The following is a 27102-nucleotide window of genomic DNA, read 5'->3' on the forward strand; positions in this document are numbered from 1 at the left end:
ACTCAATACTCAGTAAGAGAGGAATTCATCCAGGATACTCCTGACTATTCCATCCACAGCTACTTCCTCAAACTCTTCACTCAATGGAGTCACATTCGGAGCCTTTTATGCAGAGCGAATCCAGAACAATCTAGGTATATACTGTTCTTCCCCACATTCCAGAGGTATTTCCCACAGTTGACATGAGATAGAAGAGAGAAATACAAGACTGAAATATGTTACCAGTGAATGTACATGTACAATAAACAGTGATGTGACTCGTTCCTGCCTGACTTGTCTGCCAGGTACATGTAGCTACGGCGGTACCCGGTGAACAAAACAAGCTTCGTCCATCTTCTCTTCCTTTCTAAGTTTAGATACATCGCCCCCTTCTGTTCCATGTTTGAGCCTGCGGAGGTGCCGGATATAAACCAAGTCTATCAATAGTACCCTCTCCTCAGTGTAATCAACACCACGATCCAAACAACCTTACATAGTGACTTACTCTCGCAAGAGATAGCAGGGAGAAAACAGTTAAAGTAGTAGTACTATTGATGTTGACGAAAATGAATCATAACATAGATTCCCCCACCGGGGTGCAATCGTCCCTCTACAGCAAGATCTAGTCTTATTAAGATGGGACGAGTAACGCGGATGGAATGATTCCACTCCTCGTCATGGAATGTACAGACGGTGGGCACGTTCCAGCAAAGTGGGGAGAACAGGTATCGTAATAGTGACCGTGACAGCCATCATGGACAATGTGGATGACGGACAGGAGTCAACATACTAAAGTCTACTATCATCAGTCCGTGATATCCGCTCCAAACCCACAAATAAGGAAGAGAATCTTCTAGTCATTGCCAAATCTCTATACACGCGTTGACTAAACTCCACTATGAGATCAATATATACAAGTCCGCTCTCATTCCATCTAATGCTCAGACACAAACACACCGGCCATACCCATGCCCTAAACAAATCAGTTAGTATATGTAGTATGTCCCAAGGGTAAATTGTGATACGTACAGTTCCCACGCACATGGAGGTGACGGCCACGCGCTTGTTTTGGCGGCGCAGCTCCGACAGCGCGGTGACGACCTGGCGAGCGCCGGTGCAGCCCAGGGGGTGGCCGAGGGCACTGTTGTAATTTAGTTTTTTTTTTTCTTCTCGAAAATGCTAAAGAGGTAAGAAGGACGTACATTGCACCACCGCGGGGGTTGACCTTGGCCTCGTCGAGACCCAGCTTCTGGACACAGTAGGTACCCTATAATCAATGTTAGTGAAACCATATAACCCGGTACTAGAAGATATTCTCACCATCGACGCAAACGCCTCGTTGATCTCGAAGATGTCAATCTCCTCCGTCGACAAGCCGAACTTGGTCAGGATCTTCGGGATGGCGATGGACGGTCCAATGCCCATAATGCGAGGCTCGAGACCCGCGACGGTCGCGCCGCAGAACTTGCCGACAATGGGCTGACCCAGCTGCTCGGCGCGCGAGCGCTTCATGAGGATGAGACCGGCCGCGCCGTCGGTGATCTGGCTGGCGTTGCCACCGGTGGTGATGCTAGGCTTCCACTGGGGGAAGGCAGGGCGGATCTTGCCGAGGCCCTCAGCGGTGGTGCCGTAGCGGATGCCGTCGTCGCGATCGACGACAACGTCCTTGACCTCGCCGGTCTTGGGGTCCTTGACCTGGGTGCGCACGGGGGCGATCTCGTCGCTCGACCAGCCGGCCTTCTGGGCCCGCTCGGCCTTCTGGTAGCTGTTGGCGGCGAAGCGGTCGAGGGCCTCGCGCGTGAGGTTGAACTCCGCGGCGACGTTCTCCGACGTCTGACCCATGGGCTGCTGGTTCTGCGAGGCGATCGGGTGGTTCACGATCTCCTGGCTCATGGCGGGGGCGCCGCCGTCGGGCGTCGTGCTCATGCTCTCGGCGCCGACGGCGATGCCGACGTCGATGGATCCGGCGATGATCTGGTTGGCGATGCTCTGGATGGCGAGCAGGCCCGACGAGCAGAAGCGGTTGGCGATCGAGGCGGCGGCCGTGACGGGGAATCCGGCGGCCAGGACGGCCGAGCGCGCGACGTAGGCGGACCCGGGGGCCAGCACGTTGCCTACGCAGACATCCTCCACCAGGTTGGGGTCGAGGTTCGAGCGTTCCCGAACGGTCTAATCTATTAGTATGCTCTGGTCGTCAGGAGAGAGGGGATCCGCTGTGCATACCGTGAGCAGCGACACCAGCAGGTTATCGATGGTGGTATCCTTCAGTCCACCCTTACGGGCCTTGGTGAGCGGCGTGCGGACGGCGAGAGTAATGACCTATGTTCCAACATGTTAGCAATCCATCGTACAAGCCACACGGCAGGAAATCAAGGACTACCGACCACATCGTCGGGGTTCTTGCTCAGGAGATGCTGACGAGCACCGGCCCCACCGGCACCAGAGACCTGGTTCGCGATGGAGGACAAACGCTGCTGAGGGGAAGACATGCTGTATTCTCTAACGGATTGTACAAAGGGGTATAAAGATGAAAAACAAAGGGTATACAACTGACAAAAGAATCAATCAAAGAAGAAGAAGGAGAAGGGGAGAAAAAAAGACTTCCCCAGATTCCCCGCAACAAAGCGCGAGTAAATGTCGAAAAGCAACCGCGGTTGAAAAGTCACGGGCGCAAAGGCCGAGCCGACTAATCGGGGTCTCAGCCAATCAGAGGTGGCGTCTTCGGCAAGCAGAGCCGGATGGACCTGCCGATGTGTAATTGTTGGTAAATGACCCGGTCTAATATGTGTATTTTTCTATTCAAGAGGTCAAGATAGTACCATACATACGCTCCAACGAGCCTCGGCTGTCGGTCGGTCTGTCGCAGCCTCAGGCACCGTACTAGGCACCGGTCTGGATCCATGGATGCCGAATGGGCCTGAGGAAGGTTCGTCCATATGGCATGTTGTAGAGTAATAATGTCGATAGATAGAAACGGAATAGTAGAAACAAAGTCATTGTTCAACGGGTATCTACAAACTACTAAGCATATAAACATTCAGTCTATCCCCATCCTCCCAATGTCCAACTCGACCGGTCTCCACCCGCGCGCAGTCCCGACCGTCGATCGGGGACATGTCCGTGGGACTCGAGATCCCGACTGGCCCCCGCCAGTCCGTGTTGCAGGTACTTCTCCCGCTCAATCTCCACCACTCCGCGGATCTTGAGGCTCGTCGCGAGACTGGCCCCCGCCCACGCGCCCAGGGATTCCACCTCGCGCAGGACGCCCTGAACCGGGGGCTGGCTGTCCTTGTCCTTGTTCCGCTGGAGCTTCTGCTCGACCGGGTCGATCTCCTCCTCCGCGACGGCCGGGCCCTCGGAGCCATGGGCCGGGGAGGTCGCGCGGGGGGCTAGACTCAGTCGTTGCAGCTGCTGCCGTTGCTTCTCGATCGCCTGGCCGCGGACGGCGCTCCACCCGTACTGGTCGAGCAGAGACCCGACCTCGGCCAGGACCCGCGTTCGGATCCCCGCCACGTGGGACCCGCCCCCGACAAACACGATGCGGGACATGCAGAGGCCGCGCGCATCCGGGGGCAGCGCCAGAAGCGCGTGGTAGACCAGCAGCGGCAGCGATTTCTCTTCGTCGTCCAGTTGGTTCTCCGCGACGCCGTCCGCAAAGAACACGTCCCCCACGGGGTCGGCGAATCTGGCAAACGGGACGTCCATATAGGTGGAAGGGCTGGATGGGCATGGGATCGAGACGGTCTTCTTCAGGACGGACGAGAGTTCAGGGTCGTCCCCCCGAGGCCTTGCCCAGGCAAATCGACTCACCACCTCTTCACATAGTTCAAAGTCGGCCGATATCTCATTCGCGGGTCGGGGCGGTGCGGTGCCCTTGGGGGAAAGCGCCGTCAGCATCTTCCCCGTCTCCTGTAGTAAGCGCTTTGTAGCGCGCGTGCTCCGTTTCGTCGCCACTTCTCGGTATTCGTAGACCCCCGTCACCACGGTCTCCGCCCATCCAATGTCGACCACGAGGGCGGACCGCAGCCCAGCTGCCAGGACCACCATGGCCGGGGTCGGTAAGAGGGTGATGCTCGGGAAGCGCCATCGGCCGAAGAGAGACGACAGGAGTGCGGAGAGTAAGGGGTACGGCATCACCGAGGGCAGGGATAAGACGAGCCGCGACGTCCCGGCGTCCGTCAGGAGGTATTTGTTGTATGTCTCGCGGATCGTCCGCTCAATGCGGTCCTCGACCAACCCGAGGTCGAGGTCGCGCAAGTCCATCTTCCACAGCTCGTAAGCGCTCGCCCACTCCTCCGGATCCCGGGAGCCTGAGGCCGCTGTCACCCCGTCGTGGGTGGTATGCAGAAAGCCTCGGTAGTCTCCCGCCCGGCGCGAGTCCTCAGGACCGCATCCCACGACACACATCGGCGCACTCTCCCCTTCAAACCCAGCCCGCAGCCATCGCGAGCCTATCTCCAGGATGATCGCATCCTCCTCCCCGCGGAATGACGAAGTTGCCGACGACGAGCTGGCAAAGGATGAGTGGTTGGTGCGATGCGGGGGGGAATTAGGCGTGGTCGGTCGCCCGGACTGGCTATGTCGGAAACTCATGAGGCCGTCCAGACGGTACAAAGTATTCCGGAATATATGAGGACGATATGGGATTCGATAAAGGTGGTCAAGGTCGGTCAAGATCGCAAATCGCGTTCAGTCGGAAGTGGTCCCTGCGACATTCAGGTCCAGACGCGCGAAGGGAATCGGGGACGGGGAATGATCAATGGGGCCATGCACAAATCATGCTTCCTCTACCGACAATTAAACGTGACAAGGAATGATCTCGGAGTCCACCGGCAATGTAGAGCCAAGATTCATTAGATTGTATAGATGGGAGAAGCATAGGAGGTGAAGCGGTGTTGAAAACAATTGACCCACGTTAGCTGGTGTTTTGGATGTTTGTTCCCGCTAGGCCATTTCGGGAACTATATATCCATCCTGCGGTGCCATTGAATTACTAGATATAACAGTTAGTATAGTTGAGACTGGTAGGAAATTATTGCTTTATGTTTATTTGCTTTACCAAGCAGCTAATGTGATCTAAGATTGGAACGGACATAAACGTTCCCAGCATAGGCTCGAAAATACAGCAGAAAAGGACTACGTCTCTATACGTAGAAGGGAAGAATAGAAGGAAGATTGAAGCTTGTCTTCTACCAGGTACTACTAGCTAGCTAGGTACATATACTCGAGAGGTAACTCAAAGAAGGAATTAGCGGCATGACGTTGAGATCCGGGATATACAAGGTACAAATATGATAGCCACTGCACCAAGATACAGAGTCGGTATCTGATCGAGCTTAGTATGGCCATGCCAACAGAACATAAACGTAGTAGAATACTTTATAATGTAGCCTATTGACAGAAAATCCCCTATCATATTGGCTCACATGACCGGCTTTTTTTAATGTCTGCTCGCTTTGGACCCTTTGCATCCAACGACGAGTCCGCTGCAGGGGCTTATTACGCGCCCAGCGAGACAGCTAGAATGTTTTACTTATCTCACGTCTGCAGCACCTAGCATTGGCTTCGGTATAAGTGTTCACGTCTGCCGCCTTCTTCGATTTTTCCTCCAGAGGCATGGTGGAAAACACGCAGTTCGGTTGAGGCAAGACGCGGGTCGGGTGAGAAAAGACTATGAACAGCGGCTCGATCATGATTTATTGAATCTACTGTCATTTAGGTTGAATGGGAGTGTCTGCTTGTGAAGAAATTATAAGGTCATGTATTCATGCAAGTGTGCTGTTCCGAGACTCTTCTTGTTCTTATCAAAAAATTTGGTTGTTATTGCCTTCTTGGGGTTCATCGTGTCTTTGTGGGACTTGTGAAATCTTGTCCTTTTGATATTGGCAAACTTGGTGCGAGGATCCTGGGATAATTAGTGCAAGGTTAGATGTAGATAGAAGCGGCCTACAAGTTGCTCTAGTGCGTGACAAAAGTCGTCTACAAGCGTATCAAATGGTTATGAAAAGTCGCTGGGCGATGAACTTCCCAGGTACATTATAAAACGCCTGACAACTTTAGACATGCCGGCAAGGACCAAAGATCAGAAGAGAGAAAAGACAGTCAAAATAAACCACGAAATACTATGAAAGTTAGAGACAAGTGGATTACAGTAGGGAGATGCACGACATGATCATACACAAATAATCCATGTTGAGGTGACTGTTAGCACCTTCCTTACTTGGCACTACATAGTTGGATCATGTCAAATCAATGATGTCTGAGACTTGGAAGGAGCTACCTGGCACATATTCACCAGAACAAGCATTGACTAATTGCAACTGTGGTCTAATAGAATCCAGCTTCAATATCAGATGTAGGCACTGACAGCCACTACAGCGAAATACCGAATCGCTGTTGAATCGTGCTTCATATCAATGATATTCTAACAGTTAAGGGAAAAGGTGAAGGTACCTAGAGCAAGAACGGATGTTCAAGCAGCTGTTTGGCTGTCTTGCGTTCCTCTGGCATCTTTTTCAACATCGATATAATAAACAACAAAAATCACTCTTTCTCCTCGCCACCAATCCGCTCTTCCAGGGCCTCAAGTGACGCCAAGGGGACAGAGGCTTCATGATGAGCAATCCAGCTATCTACAACTATGTCAGCCTTGGAGTAAATCAGAAAAGGTGTGCCATGCAACGTAGGTAACAACCGCTCAAGTCGAAGCGCTTCCCCAGGGCATTTCACAGATAAAGTTATCCGTTGTTGTCTGTAGTCATATTCTCAGAGGGAAGACTCTCCCCTATAGACCTTTAGAGATGGTTCTCTAGACTGGGAGAACTATAGAGCACTACTTGCTACCATAGAGGAGCTTGTTCTTGTTATGAATAGTATCTCCTTTTTCAAGTGTTCTTTACAAGTATTAACAATCCCTAATGACCACTGAATTGCCTCTTCTTCAAATCATTTATAGATATATGCTCAGCAAGTAATTATCCTGAGTATAAACCATCACACTGGATAAATAACAGTAAAGAAGAGTTCGAGCTGATGATCATGCCAGCAGAGTGCATAACATACACAGTGCGTTTAGTAAAGGGCCTGCTACAAAGATGTAGTAAATAGATAGGTTCATTTACGTCACTGTCACTTAATATAACCAGAATATGCTGACAGTCAATCTTTAGCCTTACTACTCTGTTATGCATCGTTCCATGAATCCATACCATGATACCAGGCTGTAAAGACAGAATCCCCTACTGTTTTGTGCAACACGATATATGGGCCCTAGTATCCACAGTCCCCACGATGAGACATTTTCGGAGTGACACTTGACCTCACTCACAGTAACCTCCTTTTCCGGACCTTTTCGCAGTTCCACCTGGTTCCGGCCAGCTGGAATTTCCCAACTGGGAAATGTGGATAGAACGCACAGTGGCAAACCCTGAGAATCGCTATGACATAACAGTCTCACGGTTACCCAGCATAACCTCAACTTATGCCAGCATAGATTAAGTCAGCAGCTCACAATGCCCTAATGCATCCGAATCCTCACGATCATGCTTATCGCGGGCATCCCTGCTGGTTTGCAATGGAAATTATAAATCCAAGTCGGAGGCCTCTCGCGCTAGACTCTGAACAGAATGGTAACAGGCGCACCGTGCGAGCTTCCCCTCCGGATGAATGCTGAGACGGGTCTTTTTGCGGCAACCGCGTGTTCAGGAATGGGCAGGCGAGCTTATTCAGCCTCGTGTTTGTGCAGGGAATTAATCAGCGACCCCACCTCGGCCCTTCGCTCGCCCTTCAGTCTTCCCACTATTGTCGTTCTTTCATCTCCGATCACCGGGACCCACTTCATCCCAAGTCTTGTCGTCTCCCTGCTCTCTCTCTCTCTCTTTCTCTTTTCTTTCTTCCTCTCCCCACTTCCATTAACCCTCCCCGCCCTGTCGTCGAAATTCCATCCACCAAATCAACCCCGGATACACACATTCTTCGCCAAATTATCTATTGTCCACGATTATACCGCCGCTACCACACCACCACTCCGACGTGACATCCGAATTCGTTGAGTCATCTCACCGAGAGACGTCGAACAACTCCTCCCATCCTGACCAAAGGTCCGACGAAACCGCGCAGTGTGAATTGAAGGAATACCGGCTTGCTTGGAGGACAAATTGTGCGAGCGAGGCTACCGCAGCCGGAAACCATCCATCATGACCGAATTCAATGGCCGCCGGGCCCCGAACTTCTCCCAATACTTGGAAGACTTGAACGCCATCCCCTCTCCCTACGACCAAGCCCTGCAGCAGCAACAGCAACAGCAGGACGTGTTCAATGTTGATGCCGACTTGTCACTCTTCACCAACACCGAGTTCTTCGACTTCGACAAGTTTGGCAGTTTCGATCTCCCCGCTTTTGATGCGGTTGAAGATGGCAACCCTAAGAAGGCAAACAAGGCAGAAAATGCACAGAGCTCAGATATTGATTTCTTGAATCTTCTTGGTGGTAAGTGGAAGACTTCCTACACATCCGCGGCCGTTATCCCGGAGCCGTGCTAGATGGACAGACCACAGCGTGTTTCTTTTTTTTTTTTTTTTCTTTTTTCCTTTCTTTCGAATCGATTTGGTGGGGACCAAGGGCTTTGTCCTTGCGCGACCCCTCGTTTCTGGCTGCTCTAGCTGTTTCGTCGAGTATTTTTTGCTTTTTTTCCCGCCAATCTTCCCTTACTGGGTTACCCTTTATACTAAAATCCTTTGCCTTGCACGTCGAAATATCTGGTCCTGCGTGCATCATCTCCCTGGGTTGTCATTGGCTCTCGGAATGGGTCCGCCCAGCCGGTGCCGTGATGGCTTGTGCCAACGTGCATGAGCCCTGCGCCTGGCGTGACCAAGCCTCCATATGGCGCCATTCCACGTGACCCCATCCAGGCCTTTGTTTGTTCTTCTGCGTCTATGCCCATCTTGGATTTACCCCCACCCTGAAAGATCATTGTCTTTGTTTTGCTTTTTGTGGTCTTGTCTAGCACAATTGCTCCGGGATATGCCGTCATGTACAACGTGGCCATGGGTTCTAACTCGTTACAGATGGACTGGGCAACAACATGCCGGATTACTCCGCCCAGGAATTCAACCAAGTCAACACACAGTCGTCCGTCCAACAACACGCGCCCTTCCCTGAACCGCCGTCGGTCACTGAGTCGGTAATCACCCACAATGCTCCGAGCCAGTCGCTCTCTTCAAACCCCTCGCCTGCTTCGACGACGTCATCGCAGGCCCCCACTCCCAAGGTTGCCAACTCGTCCCCGGCTCCGACTCCGGCTCCGGCCCCGAAGCGCAAAAACACACAGAAGACTCCCGTGATGACGGTTGAGGAGGCGTCACTACACGCGGCCGAGGAGGACAAGCGCCGGCGGAACACAGCTGCCAGTGCCCGGTTCCGCGTGAAGAAGAAGATGCGTGAGCAGGCGTTGGAGAAGACCGTCAAGGAGACTACGGATAAGAACAACGCTTTGGAAGTCCGGGTCACCGCCTTGGAGCTGGAGAACCAATGGTTGAAGAACCTGATCACCGAGAAGAACGGCAACTCCGAGGAGGACAAGACCTCCGAGCACGACATTGCCGGCATGTTCAAGAAGTTCCTTGCGTCGCAGAAGGCCAGTGTGCAGGAGAGTAATTCCGATTTCGAAAGTGGTGTGGGAACAGCGTGAGGTCGCTACTGCAACCCGCTCGTTGTTGATTTCTCGTTCATGCGTCTTTATTTCCAATGTTCTTGTAGATGTTATCTGGCGGCTTTATCTTCTTTTTGTATATTTTCTGGGGTTACCGGAGAGACTGGGGTGGCGGCGTCTCATGGGGATTAGGTATGAGTGATGATAATGAACCCAATGGAAGGGATATCTCCATATCAATGGTCTCCTACTGAGTAGTTCTTGTACCTTCAGTCCCGCTCCGAACGTATGACACAAATCATTGGAGCTGTAGGCCACCGATATCTGTTTTGAAAGACGGCCAAGGCACGGTTGCATGACGCGGGGGGTCACCCGTCGATCCACCCATGGCAAAAGCGCTCCAGACATCCAGCGTGGACGCCTCCCGCCGTGCTTGAGTGAGCACCATTGCGGCCTCCTTGCTGAGTGTGGTGTTGGTGCCATTCGTCGTCCGCATCCTTACTTTCGTCCAGTCCTGCTGGTTCCTCATGTTCTGCTTTTGAAACGGGGTTACTCTAGCCTCGCAATGTCGCGAGGGGTGGGGCCGATAGTCTGCGCAGTCAACTCGGCGGTATGCTACTGTGAACAATTGGCTGTTTGTAGTGGTGTCTTGGGTGGCTATTATAGGATGTGCAGAGCATCTTGTATTGAAGAGTCTTGTTCTTTCGTACTGAGATATGTATAAGTGTTGAGGGTCGTGGGCTAGGGCTATACTCAACCAGGTGCATACTGTGGGGGGAGCCAACACCATGATAGAGCAGATTACCAAACTAGACCATGAAACTTTAGATACTCAAATACATAGACACATTTTATCTTCAATTCGAGCCTCTTCAAATATTTCAATTAACCATTCAGACTGAACAGCAATACAATACAACATGTAGTAATTATAGCAATAAATTGGACAATGCAAACACAGCAAACACCCACCAGCTGACGATCTCCGCACTCCACCTCCACCCTCCCCTGCGTCATACCTCTGCCAAAAGGCTCCTCATGCCGCCAGAACGCTCCAATGTACCGGTGAAGCTGTCCTTGCCTCTGGTCAGTCTGCCTAGAATACCCATCACTTTGTAGAGTCTCCGGAAACCGTATTGACACACCCAATCCAGCAATACCAGCAGGACATCTTCACCGAACTCCGCGCCGAGGATGAGCTCGTCATCTTGGCTCGGGGGCTCGGTATTTTACGCCTCGTGACGAACTTGTTGCACTTTTATGATGCGGCGGGGAACAATCTCGTCTTAGTGGTGGGTGCGGATGATCGGGAGAATGAGTGGATTGGGGAAGGTAGGTTTGCGTTGATTGTGTTGGGTGTGGTGGACATCGTGTTGATTTGGTTGTTAGCCCTTGCCGAACACTATGCTATTAGCAAGACTCCGATGGCTAGGGGTTTGAAGGTGATCAATACGGAGAGGGCGACGGTGTCGATGCGGTAGGTTTGAGTGTGTGGATGTGGGTGGTTCGTGTGGTATGGGTACTGATTGTTGTGTAGGGAGAAGATCTATGCGGAGGGCGGTGTTCTAAGTGTGACATCTAGGATACTCGTCGTGGATCTATTATCAAGTATGATGGGTTCGTCGATTTGTTTGATACTCCCGATGCTGATTATCTGTTAGAGCTCCTCGACCCTCAAAAGATCACCGGGATGATCGTGCTTCACGCCGACAGGTAGGGTATCCCGTCTGACACCGAGAGACATCTACTGATAACCGCTAGAGTCATGGCGACCTCGACGGAGGCGTTCATCATTCGCATTTTCCGCGATAACAACAAAACTGGCTTCCTGAAAGCATTCTCGGATCTGCCCGAGCCATTCACAACGGGCTTTGCCCCGCTGGCCAACTCCCTCCGTAACCTGTTTCTCCGCAAAGCTTCCCTGTGGCCGCGGTTCCATGTCACCGTCGCCGAGTCTCTCGAAGGGCACCGAAAAGCGGAAGTGATCGAGCTGGAAGTTCCCATGAGCGAGAAGATGCGCGAAATCCAAAACGCGGTGCTGGAGTGCGTGGAGCTGTGTATTGCGGAGCTGAGAAAGGCGAATGCTGGACTTGATATGGCGGAGTGGACGCTTGATAGCGCCCTTCATAGAAGCTTTGATGTCTCTATACGCCGTCAACTCGATCCGATTTGGCATCGCGTGAGCTTCAGGACTAGGCAGATTGTTAGTGATCTGAGTGATCTGCGCGCGATTTTACAGTGGGTGGCACCGTTCCGCCCTCTACCTTCTACCCACCTGATGTTCTGACTGGATGTTAGTGCCCTGCTCACTTACGATGCTGTATCGTTTGTCAAGTATCTGGACACTATCGTGACCGCCCATTCTCCGCCGCCGGGATCGACGAAGCACAACTATTCGCCGTGGCTCTTTCTCGATGCAGCCCACGTGCTGTTCCAGACCGCCAAATCCAGGGTTTACCAGGGCAAAATCAATAGCGATGCAGCCATTACCTCGACCAATGCGTACATTGACACGCTCCAGCCTGTCCTGGAAGCGCAGCCGAAGTGGGAGGTCCTGGCGGACGTCCTTGCGGAAATCGAAACCGATGCATACCTCAACCCTCTTCCCGCTGATGAATCCAATAGCACGGTGCTTATCATGTGCACCGATCAGAGGACGTGTCGACAGCTTCGGGAATATCTCGGCACCATGCACGCCAGCGTTGGAAGCAAGAACCCCGCTGACCCAGACGATGCAGATGACGCGTCAGAGAAAAAGGGCTCTGCTGATGTGCTGATGCGCCGAAGGCTGAGGGAATATCTTGATTGGAAAAAGACCTTGTCCAATATCAATAAAAACCTGTCAGTACAGCAGAATGGCGATCGACAAACTGCAGGAAGCCGAGACTCACCCGCTCCCGCCAATCTGCCCGGGAGAGCTCCGCCCAACAAGCGACGCCGGGTCCGTGGGGGCGGAGCGGTTTCTTCTGCTGCAGGGCGCGTGCCAAACACCAGTGTGCAGACGGATGTCGAGCAGCCTGGACAGGTCATCGAGTTGATAGATGAAGTTCAACCGACGGAGATTGAAGAGGCGCAGAAGGCGGAGATCGTCATCGACTTCCTGGAAGATATGGAAGATTATTACGAATTATACGACATGAACGACTTGGTAATGATACATCCCTACGACGGAGACATGGATGAACACATATTGGAGGAAGTTCGGCCGCGGTACATCATCATGTACGAGCCTGATCCCGCGTTTATCCGACGGGTTGAAGTATACCGCAGTTCTCATGCGGGCAGGAATGTGCGTGTATACTTCATCTATTACGGGGGATCCGTGGAAGAACAGCGGTATCTCAGTGCTGTCCGACGGGAGAAAGATTCGTTTACGAAACTCATCAAGGAGAAGAGTGTATGGCTGCCCATCAACCCTTACTGCAAACTATTGACTCACATCGAACATAGAACATGGCCGTTACAATCACCCACGACAGAAGCGCCGAAGACCCCCAGGAGCAGTTTCTCCGGACCGTCAACACCCGCATTGCAGGCGGTGGTCGTTTAGCTGCCACCGCGGCGCCGCCTCGCGTCGTGGTGGACGTCCGCGAGTTTAGGAGCGCTCTTCCGTCGTTGCTACACGGAAACAACATGATCATCGTACCCTGCCAGCTCACTGTGGGCGACTACATCCTAACGCCAGACATCTGTGTTGAGCGCAAATCCGTCCGCGATCTGATCACCTCGCTTCGGAATGGGCGACTCTACAACCAGGCTGAGACCATGCTGCAGCACTACAAGAACCCCCTGCTCCTCATTGAATTCGACCAGAACAAATCATTCACCTTTGACGCGTTCGCTTCCGCTTCAACCCCTGGCACCACTTTCCTCACCGACTACGGATTCTCCTCCTCCGGCACAAGTACCACCACCCCGTCGACCAGCACCTCCCTGGTCAACCCGTCCAGCCCAAAGTCCGCCCAGCACCTCATCGTCCTCCTCACACTCACGTTCCCACGCCTTAAAATCATCTGGTCATCCTCCCCCTACCAAACAGCCGAGATCTTTGCCGAGCTGAAAAAGAACAACCCCGAACCGGACCCTGTCCGGGCCGTTCAGACCGGTTTAGATATGGATTTTGGCGCTGATGCCGATCCCGGCGACATTATGGCTGCCGCGGGCGTTGAACACCGCACCTATAATCTCCTTCCCCAGGATATGCTGCGGGCTGTGCCCGGCGTGACTCCTCCGGTCCTGGAACGACTGATAGTCGAAACGGACAATATCAATGAGATTGCCAATATGAGTGTGGAACAGCTTGATCCTCTGGTGGGGATCGAGGCGGCGCGCAAGATAGTGGGGTTCTTCCAGAAGAGTGTTTTTGAGGAGAATTAGCTGTTATTAGGGTAATTTACTATAATGGGGACGTCAATCATATATAAAAAGGACTACATGGATTATACATGATGCGATTGTAGTACTCCTAGTAAAGTAGGGATGATGCCTGACTGCCTGAACACAACGTCATGCGTTGCCCGGGCGGGGTTTCCCGCTGACTGGATCTTCCCCGACATCAACAAAAAACTTCCCCCTCCTCCGATACCGACGATCACTCCCCGTCCACCGATGTGGCTTGACCCGCGACAATGGCTTCGTATGACGCTGTCCCTACTTCCCAGCACTCGCAGGATGCAAGGAGCTGTATAACGAAGCTAACATGTGGTTCAAACCCCCAGAAATATCCTCCAGTTCCCATTTCGACGCTCCCACACCGTCTCCCTATCCGATGCCATCACGCAGTACATCTCGTCGAAATATGACCAGCGCCCGGATATGTTCGCGGACGATCTTTTGATCATTGATCGTTTGCGGGATGAGGCTATTAATGTGCTGGAACCCCATGTGAGCGGGATTAGCCGGTTGGTTACGTACGCCGCGCAGTTGAAGTGGCTGGGGGGGAAGTTTCCGGTTGATGTGAGTAGGGTTGTTATTCCGGGGAAGCCGAGATTTAGAGTTGGAGGAAGGGGGGAGAGGTGAAGAAAGTTATGTGGACATGTTGGCTGATGCGATGGTTGGATGTTAACAGGTCGGGGTGGAATTCCCTTGGTTTCCGGCGTTTGGGCTCAATACGTCGCGGCCAGGTATGGATTGCTCCTATCTGATTCTTGTTTTTGGCTTGGATTCGGTGGTGAGGATCAATGCGCTAACTTCCATTGCTATCTCCAGTCTCGCAGAACAATATCCGCTTTGAACTGGCGAACATCATCTTCAACCTGGCGGCACTGTACTCGCAGCTGGCGTTCGCAGTGAATCGCACGACGGCCGATGGGCTCAAACAGGCTTGCAACTACTTCTGCCAGGCGGCGGGGATTGTGGTGCACTTGCGCGCGGATATACTCCCCGATCTTCGCACGTCGCCGCCGGATGACATGGACGAGATGACGCTGCTGAGCTTGGAGAAGCTGCTGCTGGCGCAGGCGCAGGAATGCTTCTGGCAGAAGGCTGTCAAGGACGGGTTGAAGGACGCCTCGATTGCTCGGCTGGCTGCGGTCGTGTCGGACTTTTATGCGGATGCTGGCGCCCACGCCGTCAAGTCGAATGCGATCAGCCCTGAGTGGATCCACCACATGACCGCGAAGCATCATCATTTTGCTGCGGCGGCGCAGTACCGACAGTCGTTGGATTGCTTGGAGAAGCGCAAGTACGGCGAGGAGGTCGCGCGCCTCCGGGACAGCGTGGCGTGCGTCGATGAAGCGCTGAAGGAGTCGCGGTGGATCAACCGGACCGTGCTTGGAGATCTGCAAGGGTTGAGAAACCGAGTGACGGATGATCTGAGACGGGCGGAGAAAGACAACGACGTGATCTACCTTCACCCGGTGCCTCCGAAATCGGAACTGAAGCTGCTTGATCGTGCGTGCCTCGTCGCGGCCAAGGCACCATCGCAGGTCACGGATGCGATCTCCATGCTGGGGGATAATGGGCCTTTGGGGCAGCCGTTGTTCTCGAAATTGGTCCCTTACGCTGTCCACATCGCGGCGAGCATCTACTCGGACCGTCGGGATCGGTTGGTCAATGAGACGATCATTGGCGAGCTGGAGACCATGACAGACAAGCTGCGGGAGTACGATCCAGGTGTCCGAAATATCTTCTGAAATATGCTAATTAGATACAGTTTGCTGTCGTCGCTGAACCTCCCCGGGTCGCTGCAGGCACTCGAAAAGCCGCTTGGGCTACCACCGACCTTGGTGTCGCACGCGGAAGAAATGCGCCAACAAGACGGCTTCTACCGGCTCCGTCGATCCATTGAAGACACCGCCACAGTGAAGGCGAACGACCAGGCTGTATATAACGAGGGCGTGGAGCTTCTCGCGGCAGAGAAGGCCGAAGACGATGCTTCGCGCCGGCGATATGGGACGGAACGATGGGCTCGGGACTCGTCCGAGGCGGCCGCCGCGAAGCTGTACAAAACGTCCGGGGAAATCGACGGCTACTTCACGTCGGCGCAAAGCAGCGATAACCTCGTGGAACAGAAGCTCCGTGACTCGGAGGCCGTCTTCAGGGTACTCACCGGTACCAACCGTGACCTGGAGATGTACGTTCCCAGCAGTCGGAGAGCGGCCATTCCCCCGGAGGTCGAACATGAATCTTCTCGACTCCGCGGATGTTTGAGCGAGGTTAGCCGGCTAGAGAGCCGACGGAAGCGACGCGCACAAGCCTTGAAAGATAAGGCGCGGTCGGATGATATCAGTATGTACCCCGCCCCGGTTTTCACTTGGATGGCGCTCACCATTAATAGGTCGGGCTCTTCTTCGAGAAGCTGCCAGGCTGGAACGCGAGTTCCCAATGCAGCCGATCTCGGCAGGCCAATTCGAGGAGCTATTCGAGGACCAGCTGCGCGCGTACGATACAGACCTCGCCATGGTCGCGCAGGAGCAGCACGACCAAGACCAGATCGCGGCGCAAGTCCGGGAAGCGAACCGGGCATTCACGCGGGCGCACACTGGCGACGCCTCGACCAAGGAGCGAGAGAAGGCGCTACAGGAGCTGGAAAATGGCTACCTCAAATACAAGGAGATCATCTCCAACATCGAAGTCGGACGGAAATTCTACAACGACCTGGCCAAGATCGTCGGGCGATTCCGCGACGACTGCAAGTCATTCGTGCATCAGCGCCGAATGGAAGCGAGCCAGATGGAGTCGTACGTCCTTTCCAATCCATCCATCTCATCATTCACGGGTACTAACGAAACCAGGGACATCTCCAGCGTGACAGCCATGGCATCACTGAACATCTCCCCACCACACCTCCGACCTTACAATAACGCGCCACCAGCTCAGCCCATCCCCCAGCCGGCACCACAGCCCGCACCACAACCCCCGCCCCAGGTGGTGCACCCACCTGTCCAGCCACCTGTTCAACCCCCGCCGGCGGCACGATCAGAGCCCCTCACGGCACCGCAGCCGACTCGAGCGAACCCTCGACCGCCGATGGCGCCCGGGATGTGGAATCCCGAGATGGGCATCCGCTTCGGCGGACAGCCTGGGACGTGGGATCCCAGTAAGGGAGTGAAGTTTTCTTAGACTAGATAGTGTATATAATTAACTTGCTTTTATGCCTGGCTGGTATTTGGTCGGGTTGGGAATATTTCTTATGTGTTTATATGGTCTATTTGGTCCTGCACATAATCCGTGTCCTGATTCTAGCGCTGCAAGCGTTTATTATGCACCGTCGATAGACGAGGCGGGATAGATGCGCTTAATTGAGCTGGTGCTGCTGTGGCACCTCATTATGAAGAATAGGACTAGACCATTTGTATGATCTCCAGCTGTACCTAGTACAGCATAGAGACAGTTCGGGGATTGTTTAGCCATGGGGATATCTCAGTTCTATCGGCGTAAGCATTGAGTTGATATTCGAGGCTTTGCACAACCAGTGGATTACGACATTGTACAGTTACAGACGGGTTTCTGGGATCGCCTAGGAAAGAATTATAGCAACTCCTAGTCGATTAATTGCTTTGTTTCATTTTTGGAAACACCAAAAGTGCTACTTGGGTCTTGATCTGGGTCGGATGTAGGAGTGAGTTTAGCGGTTAGGGCTAATATATATATTGATTCCGTGAGCCTACCACTTTTCGATTGGCTTACCAAGTTGCGAATATATCTAATCTGAAGTCGCTGGCTCTGTAACTACTACATATCTTTATATATGAAGCTACTAAATAAGAGTGGTTTGAAATGATACGCCAATTACGCCGAGAATTGCTGGATGCGGCGTGCGCCAGCTTTGTGGAGGCGGACCGTCCACACAGTCCGTCGAATGGTCGCGATATGGAGAAAATACCACGCGGCCATATATGACTCAGAAAACAAATATGATCACTTGTGCATGTTTAAAGAGCTATCTAAAACATCTATATATCGAGTGTTGGCTATATGCTGAAACGAAGGGCACCGCAGCATTACCCGGACTTGGACTTGGACTTTCCTCCAAGTTCCTCGACGATATTCTGCGGGTCTTTCCAGGCGAGAGCGATGTATCTATTGGAGAGGTAAGTTTGTATACTTGCGAGCACCCTGATGCTCTATAGATGGTGCCATACTTGGTGTGACTTCCTCGGGCAACAATGTCCCCCTTGGCGTTGCGGAAGTTGATGGAGGTGAATGCGAGGGTTTTGCCAACTAAGATCTAGTTAGGCATGGCCATATCATAACAAAGATGCTTGAAACCTACACTTGTCGCAGCTGGCCTCCTGTAGAAATTGTTAGTATAAGTGTTTAAGGGAACTGTTGAGAAACCTACAGCCAAGATCCGGTCCCCGATCTTACCACCGGAACTGATATACGTCACTAGATGCGAGATTAGGCCCGACGGAAGATATGATAGTAGTTTGCTGGCAGCACTCACCGTTGAGATCAGTCGACACACCCGTCGCGAACAAACCGCGAGAGGCAACGGCCAGCGAGCCACCGAGGTCCACTGCATGGGTCAGATCAATCCCTAGACATGGAGGAAAAAGAGCCAAGCTCAACATACCCATACTAGCGATGGTGCCACCATGGAGGATGTTCAGACGGTTCTGATCACGCATGTCAGTGCCATAAGACTAGAACAGACCGGGGTGGAGTACCGTGTGCTCTTTCTTAACATCGAGTTCAAAGTTGACGAAGCCAGGTCTGGCGGCCGTCACTCGGAGCTAAACATGCCACCATCAGCATTCTAGATTCTGGCAATGACAATCCTAGCACCAAGAGCGGTTTGAGCTCCGCTTACATTATCCAGGAGCCTGTTCACCGACAGAACTAAATCAGTCACTGTATCCTTTGTCAACATCGGATACGCTTACCGAGGCTCCAGCCCCGAGGTAGCCCGAAAGGACTCCCAGACCTGAGATTGGTTAGTGGATGTTAATTGGATGGGGTGGGGGACTAACAGATCGGACAAAACGCAAGGCAGGCATTGTACACTCTAAACAAAACAGAGGGATACAGTAGTCAATGTATAGATAGATGTTGAGATGATAAAGATAGGTTGAGTATATCGAGCATAACTGTGGAGTATTGGAGTATATTATGCTGCTTACATAACCCCGATTGTGCGCGGGGAGGCCGCTGCGCCCGCCGTAATTTGTGGCATCCATTCAGGCTCATTCTTCTTTCTTCCAACAACCTCATTCTTGCAACTCTCCCAGCATGTCGTGGAGCTGATCTCGTCTCTCCTTCCCACCCGGCAGAATGGCGGCCGCTCCATCCCGTCCGTTTGATTACCTTGAAGGCCTGCCGGGCACCGTCTTCTTCAAACTCTATCAGCAGCCCTCGACCGCTCTCGCGATCTTCCGGCGCATGCTGCCTGATTTGGGTATGTGGCTCTCCGATCGCCAGGTCTGACAGGAACCGGACAATCGAACTGACTGGTGGTGTGGTGAAATGAAGCAAAATGCTTTGTCATGGCTCTTCTCTATCTGAAGGATCCCCTCCCTGCGGGGGATCTTGAGGGTTGGGTCAAATCCGGCAGTATCAAGTGAGTGGCCTATAATTAGTGTTACATCATTCGTGAACGACGTCTGATCTTTTATCTTTTTCTGTCTAGGGAACGAGATAATGCGCTCTCGATCTTAGGTCGTCTCCATATCCTGTCGAATACCGTAACATCCGACAATGTGCGTGCCTATATGGTCACCAACCCGTTTTCGACCTCCCTTCGCCAGGCCCTGACCGGCGCGGAGCAAACCCAATCATTCGGGGTGCTGGCGCAGATTCCCCCACAGTCGGCGGTGCCGATCCCCGAGCTCGATGAGTATGCGCGACGGCAGTGGGAAGGCGTTCTGGGGTACATGGTGGGGACGAGCGGGCTGGGAGCGCAGCGCGAGGCCGGTCTCAGCAAAGGCGTCAAGCAGCTGCTGCAAGCCGGTCACCTGGTGGAGGTCCGGGACCGTCGCGTGGAGATCACGCAGGATGGATTCGCCTTCGTCTTACAAGATGTCAGCACGCAAGTGTGGCACATCCTCATCCTCTACGTCGAGAGCGCCGAGGCCATCGGCATGGACAGCGTCGAAGTCCTGTCGTTCCTGTTTCTTCTCAGCAGCCTGGAGCTCGGGAAGTCCTACGAGAAGAGGAACCTGACCTCCAACCAGCTCCGCACCCTGACCGACCTCACCGACTTCGGGATCGTCTACCAAGATTCCACCGAAGCCACCCACTTCTACCCCACCCGCCTGGCAACCACCCTAACTTCCGACTCCAGCACCCTCAGCAACCCCATCGCAGGCTCCCTGACCGGGCCCACCGGCACATCGTCAGGCGGGAGCAAGGCCGGAACAGGATTCATCATCATCGAGACCAACTACCGCCTCTACGCATACACCTCGTCCCCGCTCCAAATCTCCCTCATCGCCCTCTTCACCACCCTCAAATACCGCTTCCCCAACCTCCTCACCGGCAAAATCACCCGCCAGTCCATCCGCCGCGCCATCGAAATGGGCATCACCGCCGACCAGATCATCTCCTACCTCTCCACCCACGCCCACCCGCAAATGCGCAAACACAACGCCTCCCGCGCCACCTCCAACCAAGCCGGCATCCCCTCCGTCCTGCCCCCGACAGTCGTCGACCAGATCCGCCTCTGGCAGCTCGAGCGCGATCGCGTCAAAGCCACCCCGGGCTTCCTCTTCAAGGACTTTGTCAGCTTGACCGAGTACGAGGCTCCTTGTCGCTACGCCGAGGAGATTGGCGTCTTAGTGTGGAAATCCCACAAGAAGCGCATGTTCTTCGTCACTCGCCACGAGCAGGTTGCTGCGTTTTTGCGTAGTCGGAAGTGATTTCTACTCTTGAGGAGAGTGGTTCTACGTTATTACCTGATCTGATTTGATCTGATCTGATCGGCTAAGCGGATTACCCCGGTCTTGGGGATTTGTAGCATAAAAACTGAAACAGCCCGGCGTTAAGGAGGTTTTTTATTTCACGTTCTGTCCAGTTCGCATAAGACGTCGCATTTCTCTATCTTGGTCTGATTTGTGTATAATGGGTTATTAGAAGTATGACGGACGGGTTGATGCTCATGTTCAGTAATCCGATTTTCTTTACACTTAGAATCAATTGATCAATCAATAAATCATCATCAATCATGACCCAGTCAGTGTATACACCATACAGTACGCTCATTTCAATGCATATATCAGACCATATGTCAACATTATCAATGTAATCAGATATTCTCGTATATAGCAATTATTACCCACCCAGCTATGCAACAAGCAAACAAGCAAACAAGTAAGCAAGTAAGTAAGCATCAAGCAAACAAACAAGAAGCAAATCGCTCAGCTCAATTTCGTACGCGCTTGATTGACAGCCAGCCACCAAAGATCGACAACAGATAAAAAGACACAGACGAATAGTAAAAGACAAGGAAGAAAAAGAAGGACCTATACAGCAATAAATCTAAATATACGGAAGAAAAGAAGAAAGAGAGGAATCACTCAGGAACAGCAATATTCTCCCACCCCTTCTGCCCCTCCTCGCGGTGCTCCACAATAACCTGCAATCCCCTCCGGCCGCAGAAGCCGTCATTCCCCGCTAACCGGTCCACGACCTGGAAAGAGCCGCCGCCCTTGTCGAGGTTGTCAGGGACCCAGACGGTGTCCTGCACGCGCTGGCCGGGGATTTCCTCGCGGCGGGGGTTGGACCACGGTAGGCCGACGAGGTGGTTGACGACGTTGTGGAGGAAGGGGTAGAGTTTCTCGAAGCGCCGGGTTGTGCTCAGCCAGGAGAGCGTGCCGCTGTCGTAGGCGACGCGCACGTACGGGTTCATGTAGATGCCTGTGTCGGTGAGTTCGTCGACGCTTGAGCTTGGGGCGTCTTGGATGTCGGCGTGCACGAGGCAGCATTCGGAGGCTTCCCAAAAGAGGTCGTGTGCGGCGCGGAAGCGTGTGGGTGGGGGTGGGGGCGGGAGGGGTTGGGTTTTTGCTGGGTTGCGCTTTTGGAAGTACTGCGCGTCGAAGGCGACCATGCCGCCCCAGCAGCTGCGGACGCGGACGGCGTCGCGCTCGGAGAGAACGTCGCTGCGGCTGTGGCCGTTGCCAGCGGTGGAGAACCACGGGAAGAAGGGAAGCCCCATGCTGTAGCCTTGGAGGTCGCGCGTGGCGTAGGTGTCGTAGAACTTGAAGGCGTTGACGAAGTCGACGGCGCAGGCGGCGCGGTACTGCGCGATGCCGTCGTTGTCGGCGGCGTTGGTGGAGAAGAGGAGCTGGAGGGCATCGACGGGGTCGAAGACGACGTCGTTGAGGTAGAGGAGTTTGTCGTAGTGGTCTTGGGCTTCGTCTAGGGGTTTCAAGGCCCGGTTCCGCACTTCCGCTAGGTATTCGATACGCTTGATGCGCGTCTCCCCGCCGGGGATGGTGACGGTTGGAAGGGTGGTCAGGTCGAGGTGCTCCTCAAAGATGATGGATTTCTTGCACCGGACTTGCTCTTCCAGGCTGCGCAAAGCGCTCCGCCCGTCCTCCCCGCTGTCGTTCTCGTAGATACTCAGGAACACGTTGTCCGGTCCCAGCAGATCAACGAGCTGCAGCACCCGCGACCCCCATTCGCCCCCCGCGAGGTCCCCGCTCTTGTCGTACAGGCTGGCGGCGATGAAGACCTTCTCGTGGCGCACGTTGCCCCGTCCGGGGTCGGTCGACTGGTCGACGGCGTCCCGGAGCGTGGCATACTGCGGCGGGGGGTTCGAGTACGACGGGCGCAGAATGGCACTGCCGACCATCAGGGCGACCATGATGCCCATGATGAGGTTATGGTAGAAGCATAGTCGGCGGAGGAGGCGGGAGCAGGATGATCGCGGGGCGGAGGAGATGAGCGGTCGTGACGGCTTGATGCGGCGGTATCCGGCATAGGTCGAGGAGAACAGTCGCGATAGGAGAGGCACCCGGTGCAGTAAGCGCCTGGGCTGTGGGGGTATTTGCGACTCGAAGTCGGCGTCATCGAGGTTGAAGCTCCCCTGCGAGTCGACGGACGATCGAGCGTCGAGCTCGTACTCGTCCGGATGAAGGAGTCGGGCGGACATGGCGCGGGTGGGATCGTCAACTAGGCAGACGAGGAGGCGGACATAGTGAGAAGATGACAACGGAGAGACGTCCAGCACGCCATGGCTTGGTTGTTTTAAAGACGAAGAAATCCAATCGGGGGAAACAGAAGATCGATGATCGGCCGGGGATGACCTGGTCGCTTATGTCAGCGCCTGCAGCGTGCCGTATCAGATTGAAGAAGTCTCAGTCTCAGCGCAGTGCGAAACAGGGATCCCTGGTCGGGTTATGGTGATGGTTATGGTTCTATTGTTACTCAGGTCTCTCAGGGTATACAGGAATATAGACATCAATCACGCCTCCGAATCGCTCGCCTCGCTGTCCGAGTCACTATCCTCCTCCGAATCCAGCTCCTCATCCTGCTCTTCCTCCGCCGCGGACGGGGGCAGCATCACGAACGCCTTGAGACAGGTGATGCGGTGACCCGTCTCGTATGCGTTCAGGAGCCGGCCGACCTGACGGACCGGAGTCGCCGATTCACCGGACGGCTTGGATTTCTCTCCGACGAGTTCCTTTCCACGCAGCAACCACACCCGGACCAGTCCTTCGCTACCGCCGGTGACCACCAGGAAGTCGTTCTTCCCGACAGCCGGCTCGTTCTTCAAGTTCATGATCTCAAAATCCTTCACGCGCCCGGGGAGACCGCACGGCTTTCCACCGAGCTGGGCGACCGCCTCCGCGTACGGGATCGGGCACTCGGCCTCGTCGTCGGATTTGCGAGTCTTCTGGGTCGAGTAGAACCCGATGCGGCCGTCTTCGGTCGACACGGCGAGTAGCTCTTCGCTGTCCTCGGAGGAGGGGTCCACGGAAACATACTTCATCTCGTGCAGCTTGCTCCGGGGGCTCGGCAACACTCTGCAGATGGGGGTGGAGTCCTGCGAACGAGTTCGTCAGTCAGCTTGATACTCACCCGGGGATTGACATGACAGGAAAGGATGACTTACAATTCCAAAAACCACAGCGCCCCACTCAAACGCGACAGCAAATTCCTCGCCCTTCGAATTCCAGATAATCTTCCGGCCCTCCCCAGTACTCCACTTGCCCTCCTTCACCCCCATTAGCATCTCGCGGGTAAAGTTCAATACACCCGCCTTCTTCCCCGTAACCAAATTCCACAATCGCATACACTTCTCCCCCTTCCCGACACTCAACATAACCTTCATACTCGGATGCACCGCAAAGTCATTCACACCAGTCGGGGAACCCCCGGGCGGCGCCGTATCACCGCTAGGCCGGCCCTGCATCTTCGGCCGGGGAGCCTTGATCGTAGAGACCACAGTCCAGTCGCGGGTCTTCGTAACGGAGATGGAGTTATCGTCCGAGCCGGCGAGCAGCTTCGAGCGCGACGGGAAGCTCAGCGACGAGACGCTGGCATCGTGGTGCAGCAGCGTGCCCAGCTCTTTGTTCTTGGGGTTCTCGAGGATCTGCTGGCCCGACAGCGACGGGAGCGACGGGAAGTCCTCGCCCGCGGCCGGCGCATGCGCGGACAATGAGTACAGGTTGACTCGCTCGTCGGAGCTACCGCTCGCCAGAGTGATCTTCTGGGCTTCGCTGCCCGACTCCGATGCAGATGGCATCGGCGAGAGGGCGAGACATCGGATGGCGGAGGCGTGGGCTTCGAAGAGGAAGGTGTCGGAGAACTGGACGAGGGATGGGTCGGTGGTGGGGGTTTCGTCTTTCTGTTTCTTGTCGGTCGACTTCGAATCGAACGACGATGGAGAGACGGCCGCTGTGAAGCCGTGTAGCACCGATTCGTAGGACCCGGTGACGATCTGCAAGGTGACGGCCGGATCATCGACGGTCGGCTTGGGCGTCGGGGCAGGCTTGGGGGTGGTCGGTTTGATTGTTTTGGACGGCTGAGTCGAAGCGGCCTTGGCCGTTTCTTGTCTCTTGCGTTTAACCATGATTGCTGTGGGGAGCGAAGAAAAAGGTGTGAGTGAAAGTTGATGTCGAATGGATCGCAGGAAAAGCGGTTGACTTTTTTTTTCTTTCATTTTCTTTCTGCGGGACTTTTGCGGGCGGTGAGAGTGGATGGCTCACCGCCTGCTTACAAAATTATATACTGCATAAATGATGCATAAAGTGTGAAATACGATATGGTCGTTCTGGAAGTGAAGGAAACAAATGGAATAAAAGATAAGATAAATAGATAAACGATTGCACACGTTTCATTCTGACATCCGAAAATCCTAGTAATACTGGTATACATGATGTTCCTGCTCAGGATCGGCCCAGTAAAGCAATGGGTATATAGATAGGTATATTCGTTATAGGACCACAACATCGTGGATGCGATGCGAAAGGAGCCGAATCATGGTACAGAAGGACCGAAATAATGCGCTAAATTGACACTTGCAGAGGCGTAACATGACTTTTTTTTTTGAGCTTCCTTTCCTTTACTCAACCTGGTCCAGCTTCTGCACAACCATGGCGCTGGCAGCACCGCCACCGTTGCAGATGGCGGCGACACCGTACTCGCCGGGCTGCAGCTGGTGAAGCAGAGTCACCAGGATGCGAGAGCCGGAGCTGCCGAGGGCGTGGCCCAGGGAGATGGCGCCGCCCAGGGGGTTGACACGGGCGTTTTGCAGACCCAGGATCTATCGGGGTTAGAATATGATCAAAATGATAGTGAATGGTGAAAGGGGAAGGAGAAAAGGATGCTCACCTTCTCGTTCGCCTTGATGACAGCGGCAAAAGCCTCGTTGAACTCCCACACGGCAACCTGGTCCTTGGTGATGCCGGCCCGCTCCAGGGCAATGGGGACAGCCTTGGCCGGCGCCACGGGGAAGTCAACAGGGTCGATGGCAGCGTCCGCGGAGGAGACGATGCGAGCCAGGGCACGGTTGCCCTTGCCGAACTCGCGGGCCAGCTCCTTGCTGGCAATGACCAGGGCCGACGCGCCGTCGTTCATGGTGGACGCGTTGCCAGCGGTGACGGTGCCCGTGCCGTCGCGGACGAAGGCAGGCTTCAGGGTCGGCAGCTTGTCGATGCGCAGGTTCTCGTATCCCTCATCACGCTCGATCACGGTCTCGCCCTTCTTACCCTTGACGGTGACGGGGACGATCTCGTCGGCGAACTTGTTCTGGCTCCAGGCCTCCTGGGCGCGCTGGTACGACTGGATGGCGTACTGGTCCTGGTCCTCGCGGGAGACCTCATACTTCTTGGCGGTGTTCTCGGCGCACACGCCCATGTGGAACTTGTTGTAGACGTCCCACAGACCGTCCTTGATCAGACCGTCCTCCAGGGCGAGGTTGCCAAAGGGGGGCAGCTGGCCCGCGCGGGCCATGTAGTAGGGGACACGGGACATGTTTTCCATGCCACCGGCAATCTGGGCCTCCGCCAGACCGAGCTGGATGTTCTGGGCGGCCAGCGCCACCGCCTTGAGACCGGACGCGCACACCTTGTTGACCGTCGTTGCTTCGACCGTGGGGGCCAGCCCAGCAAAGATCGAGGCCTGACGGGCGGGCGCCTGGCCCACGGAGCCCTGCAGGACGTTGCCCATGTACACATCGGTGATCTTCTCCACGGGAAGGTTGGACTTGCCGACGGCGGACTTGATGGCCGCGGCGCCGAGCTCGGGGGCGGATACCGACGAGAACGAGCCGTTGAACTGGTGGGAAGTCAGCCATCACGGCCGTTCGTTTTGTACATTGACCCGGAACATTTCTTACCTTGGCCGTCGGCGTACGGGCACCACTGAGAATGTACGCCTCCTGGATCTCCTTCAGGGCCGGTCGGGCGGAGCTGAAGTTCCTGAGTCCCTGGCGAGATGCGGGGAAAGCGGCGCGCTTGGAGAGCATACGGGCGGCGAGCCCAGTCGAGGTTTGGATGGCCATGATGATGGAATGTGTTGGGAATGGAGAGCGAAGAGTGAAGAGGGAGACCAGATCAAACACAACACCAGACAGGATGAAGAGGAGT

General features: G+C 54.3%; 11 protein-coding genes across 11 annotated transcripts; 5 read left to right on the forward strand and 6 right to left on the reverse strand.

The window, feature by feature from the left end:
- Window positions 1-841: 841 nt before the first annotated feature.
- P168DRAFT_266637 (putative peroxisomal 3-ketoacyl-coA thiolase (Kat1)) lies at window positions 842-2587 on the reverse strand. The gene is made up of 6 exons (XM_024834987.1): window positions 2364-2587; window positions 2203-2298; window positions 1300-2148; window positions 1182-1246; window positions 1009-1120; window positions 842-952 (listed from the first exon to the last, which is right to left on the reverse strand). Exons 1-6 carry the CDS (start codon window positions 2466-2468, stop codon window positions 914-916), a joined length of 1266 nt encoding a protein of 421 aa, XP_024694454.1. The 5' UTR covers window positions 2469-2587; the 3' UTR covers window positions 842-913.
- Window positions 2588-2983: 396 nt separating this feature from the next.
- On the reverse strand, window positions 2984-4804 carry P168DRAFT_289272 (putative actin-related protein RO7). Its single transcript, XM_024836961.1, has one exon. The coding sequence runs from the start codon at window positions 4570-4572 to the stop codon at window positions 3022-3024; it is 1551 nt and encodes a 516-aa protein (XP_024694455.1). The 5' UTR covers window positions 4573-4804; the 3' UTR covers window positions 2984-3021.
- A 2878-nt stretch (window positions 4805-7682) lies between these two features.
- Window positions 7683-9797, forward strand: P168DRAFT_131643 (putative bZIP transcription factor (MetR)). Its single transcript, XM_024832690.1, has 2 exons — window positions 7683-8463; window positions 9045-9797. Exons 1-2 carry the CDS (start codon window positions 8175-8177, stop codon window positions 9665-9667), a joined length of 912 nt encoding a protein of 303 aa, XP_024694456.1. The 5' UTR covers window positions 7683-8174; the 3' UTR covers window positions 9668-9797.
- Window positions 9757-10495, forward strand: P168DRAFT_131653 (uncharacterized protein). Its single transcript, XM_024832691.1, has 2 exons — window positions 9757-9820; window positions 9902-10495. Exon 2 carries the CDS (start codon window positions 9984-9986, stop codon window positions 10350-10352), a length of 369 nt encoding a protein of 122 aa, XP_024694457.1. The 5' UTR covers window positions 9757-9820; window positions 9902-9983; the 3' UTR covers window positions 10353-10495.
- Window positions 10496-10666: 171 nt separating this feature from the next.
- Window positions 10667-14066, forward strand: P168DRAFT_250797 (ssDNA endodeoxyribonuclease RAD1; the record flags this gene model as incomplete). Its single annotated transcript, XM_024834236.1, has 8 exons — window positions 10667-10714; window positions 10750-10960; window positions 11018-11105; window positions 11166-11236; window positions 11290-11341; window positions 11390-11866; window positions 11927-13025; window positions 13079-14066. The coding sequence occupies 8 exons, from the start codon at window positions 10667-10669 to the stop codon at window positions 14003-14005; spliced, it is 2973 nt and encodes a 990-aa protein (XP_024694458.1). The 3' UTR covers window positions 14006-14066.
- Window positions 14067-14233: 167 nt separating this feature from the next.
- Window positions 14234-17193, forward strand: P168DRAFT_289277 (putative pH signal transduction protein PalA; the record flags this gene model as incomplete). Its single annotated transcript, XM_024836962.1, has 7 exons — window positions 14234-14264; window positions 14347-14584; window positions 14697-14751; window positions 14837-15731; window positions 15783-16357; window positions 16407-16809; window positions 16864-17193. Exons 1-7 carry the CDS (start codon window positions 14257-14259, stop codon window positions 17189-17191), a joined length of 2502 nt encoding a protein of 833 aa, XP_024694459.1. The 5' UTR covers window positions 14234-14256.
- Window positions 17194-17985: 792 nt separating this feature from the next.
- P168DRAFT_303570 (PaaI family thioesterase) lies at window positions 17986-19105 on the reverse strand. Its single transcript, XM_024838772.1, has 10 exons — window positions 19045-19105; window positions 18958-18998; window positions 18885-18897; window positions 18742-18807; window positions 18648-18690; window positions 18519-18590; window positions 18414-18460; window positions 18345-18363; window positions 18214-18292; window positions 17986-18151 (listed from the first exon to the last, which is right to left on the reverse strand). Exons 1-10 carry the CDS (start codon window positions 19069-19071, stop codon window positions 18073-18075), a joined length of 486 nt encoding a protein of 161 aa, XP_024694460.1. The 5' UTR covers window positions 19072-19105; the 3' UTR covers window positions 17986-18072.
- Window positions 19106-19305: 200 nt separating this feature from the next.
- Window positions 19306-21108, forward strand: P168DRAFT_250803 (TFIIH/NER complex subunit TFB2). The gene is made up of 3 exons (XM_024834237.1): window positions 19306-19469; window positions 19544-19631; window positions 19701-21108. Exons 1-3 carry the CDS (start codon window positions 19346-19348, stop codon window positions 20926-20928), a joined length of 1440 nt encoding a protein of 479 aa, XP_024694461.1. The 5' UTR covers window positions 19306-19345; the 3' UTR covers window positions 20929-21108.
- A 200-nt stretch (window positions 21109-21308) lies between these two features.
- P168DRAFT_266652 (glycosyltransferase family 69 protein) lies at window positions 21309-23250 on the reverse strand. The gene has a single exon (XM_024834988.1). The coding sequence runs from the start codon at window positions 23160-23162 to the stop codon at window positions 21582-21584; it is 1581 nt and encodes a 526-aa protein (XP_024694462.1). The 5' UTR covers window positions 23163-23250; the 3' UTR covers window positions 21309-21581.
- Window positions 23251-23423: 173 nt separating this feature from the next.
- On the reverse strand, window positions 23424-25158 carry P168DRAFT_250811 (putative 60S ribosome biogenesis protein Mak11). The gene is made up of 2 exons (XM_024834238.1): window positions 24126-25158; window positions 23424-24056 (listed from the first exon to the last, which is right to left on the reverse strand). The coding sequence occupies exons 1-2, from the start codon at window positions 25083-25085 to the stop codon at window positions 23475-23477; spliced, it is 1542 nt and encodes a 513-aa protein (XP_024694463.1). The 5' UTR covers window positions 25086-25158; the 3' UTR covers window positions 23424-23474.
- A 175-nt stretch (window positions 25159-25333) lies between these two features.
- On the reverse strand, window positions 25334-27096 carry P168DRAFT_266660 (thiolase family protein). Its single transcript, XM_024834989.1, has 3 exons — window positions 26853-27096; window positions 25847-26791; window positions 25334-25778 (listed from the first exon to the last, which is right to left on the reverse strand). The coding sequence occupies exons 1-3, from the start codon at window positions 27015-27017 to the stop codon at window positions 25578-25580; spliced, it is 1311 nt and encodes a 436-aa protein (XP_024694464.1). The 5' UTR covers window positions 27018-27096; the 3' UTR covers window positions 25334-25577.
- Between the last annotated feature and the right edge of the window lie 6 nt (window positions 27097-27102).

This window comes from Aspergillus campestris, assembly GCF_002847485.1.
Source record: "Aspergillus campestris IBT 28561 chromosome Unknown P168scaffold_4, whole genome shotgun sequence".
Lineage (NCBI taxonomy): Eukaryota > Fungi > Ascomycota > Eurotiomycetes > Eurotiales > Aspergillaceae > Aspergillus > Aspergillus campestris.